Source organism: Colletes gigas, unplaced genomic scaffold (genome assembly GCF_013123115.1).
Source record: "Colletes gigas isolate AHSC1104 unplaced genomic scaffold, ASM1312311v1 Colletes_gigas_Sc00006, whole genome shotgun sequence".
Taxonomy (NCBI): Eukaryota; Metazoa; Arthropoda; class Insecta; order Hymenoptera; family Colletidae; genus Colletes; species Colletes gigas.
Window position 1 is genome coordinate 8,473,839 of NW_025106635.1, and position 9,971 is coordinate 8,483,809.

Genomic DNA, 9,971 nt, shown 5'->3' on the forward strand with positions numbered 1-9,971 from the left:
ATGTGTGCACATATGAGAGGCGTGCAAAATAGACATACGTTCGAGAACCCGAAGAGAAGAGAAGCACTTGGTCGAATCGAAGAATGTCGTGAAAATTCGAGCAGTTTTCAAGCCTTAGGAGATCCTTTCGAAATCAGAGACCTTGAGGTACTAACAGGACTCGAAGGAACCGTAAACTCTCGAGCCTCGAGCCGACGTCACCCGATGTTTTCCTGTTCGACCCGAACTTTTCGGATCCCGTACACCTCTATTACGATATATACGAGTTTTTGTTGTTTTCACCCGGAAGATCGCCGACCTCTGGCTCACGATACCTCTTCAGGTCGTAAACGAACAACGATATGCGGTGGCAATACAGTCCACGCGCCAACGGCAATAAAACTAGCAATAAAAATAGTAACAGCATCAGTGACAATAATTCCAATGCAATTACTAGATTGCACCATTGCCCATTGTGCTCTCCCTGTTACTTCCATTGCTCAACATACGCATAAATGTAATTTATATTAGCGTTAAAACGCTAGACGTTTAATACTCGGTGTTCTACATTTTTCAGGGTATATCGTAATTGCATGTTTTCTCATACGATCTTCTTCGTTGACCTGAATCTTTCGAGAGTCGTAAAACATTTCGCCTCGTTGCGTTGATATGTTAAATTCTCGAAAAATTCAGTATGATTCAGGCGATAGGAACGACCACGATGTTTCAACTCTGTTTATTCATAGGAGTTTGTACCATATCGAGAAAATATCGTTTCGTCGAGCGATGAAACCTGTCGTTGAATGTCATTTGCATCCTCGCGGACGCCTGATCGCGGCGCGTAGCAAAAAGCCTGCGATTTCTACCGTTCCGATGGAACAGAAGCGATCTTTGTTATGTTAATTAGGAAAAGTACGCGGACCTTTTGTGTCCGGTCGACAATAGTCCTCTTTTTCCCTGCATTCCTCCTCCGTTTCGCGGTAGTTGCACGTTATTACGTGGGCGAAGTGCACCAGGCGCCCGCGATCGTTTCGCTCACGTTTTGCCTAAGGAAACTTTCTCTACAGTCGTGGCTTCTTTTCGCGCATCGCGATCTGTGACAGAAGCCTGCCCTGCTTAATTCATCGACACGCGTCCCGAGAAATTCGCAGCAGCGCGGAACGTGGTTTCCCGCGAGCTGCACTGTCGCGAAACAATCATCCTCGAACTGTTTCAACGCCATTTTCCATGCATACGAACCCTAAGATACCACACTGAAGTCTCAACGGTGTAAAATATTTCTTCTTGCGTTCGTATCACACTCAGAATGAAAATTATATCCTCGAATTTTCATTTCTGTGCACCCACATCTTATTCACAGTTCGCCATTTTTTAACGTTAGATTTACGAAGCCATTTCACTAGTTTTATTTATGTTGAACTTGATTAATGTAACGATATGAATCTGCATCCTAATTGAAAGAAATATATGTAGAATCAATGTCCATAAAACTAGTGTTAAGAAAAGAATAACACAAGTAACAACGTGAACTTCGAATGGTATTATTGTATCAAAAAATGTGCTATTCTAGAATTAAGTCCCTGAGACTCCAGTGAAGTACTGTTTATAATTTCCAACAAGATTTTCAACATACTTGGTCTCCAGTAGCATTTTACATTAATTGTGCGATGGTATTGTTAAGTGCCATCGAGATATGACGAGTTAATCAGATGCTGCAAGAAAAGTATTAATATGCTAAATTCGCTTCACGCTGAAATGCCCATAATTATGCAAAAGACAATCATAACCGTGGTATAATAAGCCAGGATTGAAGTGCTGGCACTAAGTGTCACAGGATTTTATGTTCCGTAGATAAAAATTGAGAAAAGAATTTTTCAATCACACGTATGACATCAAAGTTTAGGAATTTTAAACAATTTGACACGACGGACTTGGAGAAGCATCGATAGGGAAATTTGTTCATTGATATTAGAAAGTCGAAGCTTCGAGCATAAAATTCCTCTGATTCTTTCCGTTTTTGCTCATTCGTAACCCTTTTAAAGTGCTCCTCTAATTCTGTCAAGGAATTTAGTAATTGCACTTTCCAGCTACATTGTTTCATATATGGAAACGAACAGTTAGCGAAAGTCGGATCTCATTAGATCGTTTAACGTTTTTCTCCGACCCATTCATTACAGAATCGAGAATCGTCATGTAAAGATCACAGATACATTATAATGCAAGTATAATATATATATATGAAAACGAAAAAAATCAAAGTTTCACGAATATTATTAATAGTCTAATAATTACTTATAATCATCAGGTAATTACACGTTTATCGTAACGCTCGAAACAAGGGTACTACAACTCGATACCTCGAGTTAATTAAGTTTAATTTATACTCGCGTGTTCCACTCCTAACTCTTCTTTCATCGCGCTAGTGAAAATGATTTTCCTTTTCCCGTGGTCGTTTTCGTGTCTACGCGAGTTGCGACAAACCCTAATTGATGCACTTCGGTGTTTCTTTCTTCGTTTAACAGGCAAAAGCATTAGCAGCGCGTGAAGCGAGATAATTAGAAAGCCGTATCTCGACGACGTTGCTCGCGCTTTATTATTTAGTGCCAAAGACGCAACCTGCGTCTTTCCGTTATGCAACATAGTATTTTCACACCCATCGTAGTTAACTACTGCCGTTCGTCCATTAAACGTCGCTCGTGAAAGAATCTGAGACTGACCACTGACAAATTAGTTAGCAATAACGCAATAAAGATTTCTGAAGTTGAGGCGATTCGAAATCAATTAAGGTTGAAAGGAACTCCATTGTTGCGCAACGTGGTATCGCAAATCGATCGAAACATTAATTAGAGATTACAGTGATCCACTGTATAATCATCGTGTATCTAAGGCGTAACTTGGATTTCCCAATCAGTGATTCTTCCATCGAAACGATTCTTTCCGAGCTAATTTTTGCAAGTAGCGAACTCGGTAGCCAGAAGTAATTGCGACGGCTGCTTCTTTGTTGCGACACAACTTTGCACCTCTGGCTCCGCGAATTGCCGACCCGTAGAAAACTCCTGTCACATTGGTTTCTCATTATGACCTGAGAGGTCTTGCCTCTCGATGCATAGCTTCGCCACTTTCTCTAGGTGCAAACAAAACGAGGAAATCAGGGACTTAGAACGGTATGCAAAGCACCGGTGCTCAACCGTCATTTTTCGGTTGCACCTAAACTCTTGTAAGAACCAAAAATATCTATGTGGAAATAGAAATATATTTATCTATATTTACCTGTACTTTTTTTAAGTTTCTCTATTTCAATGCAATTTTCAAGATTTGTTTCAAGTTCGGTGATGGGAGAGAACAGACTCGTCAAAATGATAATTTTCACAAGTTATACCGGTATTTATTTCGATTTTCGATATTATAAATATTTCTTTGTGGGATGAAGATTTTATAACAAAACGGTTCCTCGATCGAGAGTCGTAATCAATGATTTTTCAGCGATCCAATCAACAAGAATGTGTAACGAGTATGTAAAATGAACGGAAACACGACACGTTGGTTTGTTTTGAAACCATTTATGAGAACGATCATTGTACTCTCCGGTTATAGAGTCGTGAGCGACATGGTAACCTTATAATAGCCTCGATAGAACCAGTTTTGCTATAACTAGATGCTTCCTACTTAATATTCACTTCTGTTGCACACCGACAATACAAGTTATTTTTAGTCATTGATACCATTATGGTTTGAGATACATTATTTTGAGATTTGAAAGAGAAAGAACACTTTGATTCTCAGAGGAGGATGAAAACCAGCGGCTAGAAAGTACTTTAGTTTTCCTGTAATTATGCCAACAGAAGTCGACGCGAGTATCAACTATTTTCTGAGAACTATAAAGCATTGATCGAAGATACATGCAATTTCCCACGTTGGGTTACGTTAGCCAGAGTTGGCAACAATTTTGCTGAACCCCCTTTTCGAAACCAAGGATTTATTTATCCGCCTCTTCTAAAAAAATATACAACAAAACCGTGAGATCTCAAAATTTCTCAAGAAATTGTAACCTTGCGATCTGTATCGCGTGTTTCGCAGACCCAAGCGTCGTGACACCACTTATACATCAGAAGCCTTTCACATACTGGCGAAAGACACTAAGGAGAATATCTTCTCCCCATAGCCGTGCGATCCTTCTATATAAATTATACGTTTAAAGGTCACTGGACGTTTCTTCGAGCCAGAACCATCATTCGTACCGCGTTCATGATGTCGCAAACGGATAAGACGGTTTTAATTTCTGGACAACGATGCTTCCACTCCGGTCTCCCCTGATTTATGAAGCTCGTCGAGCCAACGAATGATAATTGCGGTCGATGGTTGCATTATTACACTACGTTTGAACCGAGGCGTTGAATGGAACGTTGTTCATTACGAAGACGAATACGTAGAAGACGCAGGGTATCGTGATAAACGCGTTTCGATGATCTGAAATTTCGATCTTCCGTCGAACCGATTTTAAATAAGATATTTGTCGCGGTTAGCGTAAGGTAAATAATATATACGGTTCTCGCGTGAAACTAATTAGAGATGCGAATCGAACGATAATCATGATACGAATTAGCATCGTGAAATTAAATTTATGCGCGAAGTATGATGCGGGTGGCTATGTTTGGATGAGAAATAGAAAGCGCTCTACAATACTCGTTCCACCGAAAGGCGTACAATGAAAATTTGGAAATAATTTAATAAGATGTTTGTTAGGAGATTTCTAGTTGTGCGACGTGAGCACACGTTGATCAATGAGTATCGTAGAGTGTATTTCACACGAATGGACCTTTCACGATCACCGGTACATCATACGATGTGCCACGTGGTCGATACAAGTTATGTAAGATGTTCGTGGGTGAGGCGTGAGATAATCCCACGAAGACAATCTTCGGTATATTATAATCGATTACGCGGTACTCCGTGGCTTAATTTACTTCGAAAGTATCTTATTGTTGGTCGAGGTCAACCATTCCATTTCTGTAGTTCTCAATGAAAGTGATGTAGATAAGTAGAAACGATTTACATCAACAAGCGATTAATATTCATTTTAAAAAAAGGGACGTTAACAATTTATCGAACATATTATTTAAAAACAACTCAATTGATTTTAATATATTTTCTTTTATAGCGACTCTTGTGGATTGCCACAATAGTGGCAGTGCTCTCCACCCACCATGCGCAAGCATCCAGTGAGAGAAGCAAAAGAGCGATAGAAACAAACTCACCGTTTCAAGGCTATGAATACAAACCGCCAAATCAGATATTTACACTACCAACCCGGTAAGAATCAGTTGCGCAATTTAATATAATAAAATTATCGAATCTGTTATACGGAAGTTCCTAAATGTAAAGAAAATTATAAACAGGAAAACAGTATGTTTTAAAAGACGCGAGCGCGAAGATGATTTACATATTAATCTTTCCATTATTATAGACCACCGGATCGGCCAACACCTAGACCACCCGTCACAGGATATCCAAGTTATCCAACTCCTGGCCAGGAATTAACGTATACACCAAGACCGCCAACGTACAGACCACCGGTAACACAATCTACCGGTTATACTTATCCAGGGCCTACACGACCACCTCTACCACCTGGACCACCTGGACCACCTGGCCCACCTGGACCACCCATAACAGGGTACCCGGTCCCAACGCCACCTACACCAACACCACGGCCCCCCGGACCACCCGGACCACCGACAACAGGGTACACGTACCCAACGCCACCCAGACCAACACCACGGCCACCTGGTCCACCAGGACCTCCTGGACCACCCACAACAGGGTACACGTACCCAACACCACCCAGACCAACACCACGGCCACCTGGTCCACCCGGACCACCCACAACAGGGTATACGTACCCATCGCCACCCAGGCCAACACCACGACCACCCGGACCACCCGGACCACCCACAACAGGGTATACGTACCCAACACCACCCAGACCAACACCAGGGCCACCTGGACCACCCCGACCACCTGGCCCACCCTCAACAGGGTACACGTATCCAACGCCACCCAGACCACCAACACCGCCCATACCAACGCCACGGCCACCTGGACCACCTGGACCACCTGGTCCACCATCAACAGGGTACACGTATCCAACGCCACCCAGACCACCAACACCGCCGATACCAACACCTCGGCCACCCGGACCACCTGGACCACCCACAACAGGGTACACGTACCCAACGCCACCCAGACCAACACCACGGCCACCCGGACCACCTGGACCGCCGTCAACAGGTTACACGTACCCAACGCCACCCAGACCCCCAACACCGCCGATACCAACTCGGCCGACGCCTCGACCTCCTGGACCACCGTCAGAACCAACAGGATATACGTACCCAATTCCAACAAAAACACTACCACCGCCTACGAGACCGCCATACCAACCTCCTCCGCCACAGCCACCTAGACCAACACCTCCACCATACGGACCACCTCCGCCACAACCACCAAGACCTCCAAGTCCTCCACCATACGTACCGCCTCCTCCACCACAGCCACCTAGACCAACTCCTCCGCCATACGTTCCGCCTCCTCCGCAGCCACCGAGACCACCAACACCTCCACCATACGGACCTCCTCCACCACAGCCACCTAGACCTCCAACTCCTCCGCCATACGGACCTCCTCCGCCACAGCCACCTAGGCCACCAACTCCTCCACCGTACGGACCTCCTCCGCCACAGCCACCAAGGCCCCCAACTCCGCCACCGTACGTACCTCCTTCTCCTCCGCAGCCACCAAGGCCTCCAACACCTCCACCATACGTACCCCCTTCTCCTCCGCAACCACCTAGACCTCCAACACCACCACCATACGTACCTCCTCCTCCACAGCCACCACGACCACCAACTCCACCTCGTCCTCCGACACCGCCACCATATTTACCTCCGTCTCCCCCACAGCCACCTAGACCTCCAACACCTCCACAGCCACCAAGACCTCCAACTCCACCACAACCACCAAGACCCCCAACTCCGCCACCATACGGACCTCCTCCTCCGCAACCACCGAGGCCACCAACACCTCCGCCATACGTACCTCCATCCCCTCCACAACCACCTAGACCTCCAACACCACCCCCATACGGGCCTCCACCGCAGCCACCACGACCACCAACTCCACCTCGTCCTCCGACACCGCCACCATATTTACCTCCATCCCCTCCACAACCACCCAGACCTCCAACACCACCCCCATACGGGCCTCCACCACAGCCGCCACGACCACCAACTCCACCTCGCCCTCCGACACCGCCACCATATTTACCTCCATCTCCCCCACAACCACCTAAACCTCCAACACCACCACGACCTCCAACTCCTCCACCATACGGACCTCCTCCTCCACAGCCACCAAGACCTCCGACACCTCCACCATACATACCACCGTCTCCGCCACAGCCACCTAGGCCTCCAAGTCCTCCGCCATACGTACCTCCTTCTCCACCACAGCCACCAAGACCACCAACACCTCCACCATACAGACCTCCTCCTCCACAGCCACCAAGGCCTCCGACGCCTCCGCCATATTTACCTCCGTCTCCCCCACAGCCACCGCGACCACCAACTCCACCACCATACGTGCCTCCTTCTCCACCACAGCCACCCAGACCACCAACTCCACCACCATACGTGCCTCCTTCTCCACCACAGCCACCCAGACCACCAACTCCACCACCATACGTGCCTCCTTCTCCACCACAGCCACCTAGACCACCAACTCCACCACCATATTTACCTCCGTCTCCTCCGCAGCCACCGCGACCACCAACACCTCCACCATACGGGCCTCCTCCTCCACAACCACCAAGACCTCCTACACCTCCACCATACGTTCCTCCATCTCCACCACATCCACCTAGACCAACTCCTCCGCCATACGGACCTCCTCCCCCGCAACCACCAAGGCCTCCAACACCTCCGCCATACGGGCCTCCTCCCCCGCAACCACCTAGACCTCCAACTCGCCCACCGTATGGACCTCCAACGGAACCAAATACTTATCTTCCACCGGATCGTACTACTACTGGACGTGTCACTACCGGAAGGCCTACAACCTCTTATGTCACTACCGGACGGCCTACAACCTCTTACGTCACTACCGGAAGGCCTACAACGTCCTATATCACTCCTTCGCGCGGTACTACACCACGACCTACGCCACCCATAGTAACTTTCGTACCATCAACGTATGGACCCACGACACACGGTCCATTCACGAGTCCATCTTCTTATCTTCCACCGATAGATGGTCCAAAACCAAGCACGCGACCACCACCTTATCTCCCACCCTCAACCCCTTCGACGCCGCGAGTTACTGTCACGCCCCCGCCACCACCGACGCCTATTTACACACTTGTACCAACCTCGACCATCTACACACCACCGCCAACTGGCAATCCTGCGTCTCCACCTACTTTGCCACCAACGACGAAGAGACCTTTGGGTTACTTCTACGAGGTGCCAGAAAATCCGCTCGAGTTACCACCCTTCGTGCGATGAAATAGAGAACATGCGATTTAAACGAACTGACAGTCGCAAACTTCACGTTCACTTTTGTAATTTTTTATATATATATATGTGTGTGTATAGAATAAGAGCTATTTATGGATCCACGATAGGAGATCAAATTGATGAGGTTGCAATTGGTATTGTTGAATCACTAGCGAGAGAAGGAAAAAGAGGGCGTCATCCTTGTCAGTTACTTGTATCAAGTGCATGTATCTAGGACGTTTTGGTAAACATTGTAGCGAATGTGCGAAACGAATAAAGATTTTTCGAAAAATTGATCCTTTGAAGTATCTTCCAATAAATTGTTTCGAACTCGTGTGTCACAGAACGATCGATGTACAGTGTATACAAAATGCAAGAAAATTATAAATAATTTTGTAACGCGAGTATCACTCGTTTGTATATGTAACGCATGCATACATGAAAGTAAATATAATTTGTATAAAATGTATTCGAAATGTATCCTATATCTTTCCACTTCGCAGAAATGCTTCTCTTAAATCACAGTGCACTAGATTTCTATTTTGCACCAGTTCGAGTTATTAATATTCCATAACAACACTCGACAGAGAGAGTCCATTGCGTTAGGCGATTAACTTCGGTTGCACGTTTGATCTTTTCAACTCAACGTTCACCGAAGAGACGCGCCGAAAAGAACGAATGCGAGAAATCAAACACCTGATTCGCCAGAGGGTTTGACGAGTCACCTTTCCGCCTACGACGTCCTCTCCACTCATGAATATTGATGATTATGAAATACGGTTTTGCATAAAACGAGGCTCCCAAATGACACATGTCTCTCAAACAGACAATGCATATAGCAAACATTTTACTTTCGTAAGAAAACGAACATCCTGTCAAGATTTATCGGATGGAATAATATTTTTACACGAGTGTTTTGTCTCCAGTCGAAAGAATAATTCATTAAACGGAAGATTGCAATTGTCCTTGTCTTCCACGTCGAAGAAGACGGATCGACGATAATAGTTCATTTGTTGAGTCAGTCACCGTGACACAGTGACATTGACATTCTCTGCGGATATACAATGATATTTGACTCTAGGCGTAGTAAGTAGCCCATAACCTAGCTCCTACTACCATAACGAGCCTCCCCCACGTACAAAGAAATTTTCTACGTTCGTGATAGAATCACCAGTGAAAACTCCGTCGCGCGAAATGAGAGCTCGTTAGTTGCATTTGGAGCTTCGAAAGAATACAATCTCCCCGTTACTGCAAAATAGAAATCGTAAAAAAATTAACAAACAGCCAGAAGCTCGATGTCTCGATTCGTGATCAATTTTCCCGTGTAATCGTGCCCGCATTGACAAATTCTGCTCAAAATGTTGAGTATCTGTCATTGAACGTTCTCCAGCTTCTCTCGTATGAATCGTAATCGTTTTAATATTTCCACTGTGATTTGTAACA

General features: G+C 45.8%; 1 protein-coding gene across 1 annotated transcript; it reads left to right on the forward strand.

Moving 5' to 3' along the window:
- Nucleotides 1–8,537, forward strand: LOC122395908 (basic proline-rich protein). Its single transcript, XM_043393823.1, has 3 exons — nt 1–147; nt 5,138–5,289; nt 5,444–8,537. The coding sequence occupies exons 1-3, from the start codon at nt 1–3 to the stop codon at nt 8,535–8,537; spliced, it is 3,393 nt and encodes a 1,130-aa protein (XP_043249758.1).
- Nucleotides 8,538–9,971: the final 1,434 nt, after the last annotated feature.

Bases quoted from the DNA above. Each gene is read 5' to 3' on its own strand.
- LOC122395908 (XM_043393823.1), top strand. From the start codon at position 1: ATGTGTGCACATATGAGAGGCGTGCAAAATAGACATACGTTCGAGAAC. The intron at 148-5,137 runs GTACTAACAGGA...TTTCTTTTATAG, and splicing joins TCGAAATCAGAGACCTTGAG to CGACTCTTGTGGATTGCCAC. The intron at 5,290-5,443 runs GTAAGAATCAGT...CCATTATTATAG, and splicing joins ATATTTACACTACCAACCCG to ACCACCGGATCGGCCAACAC.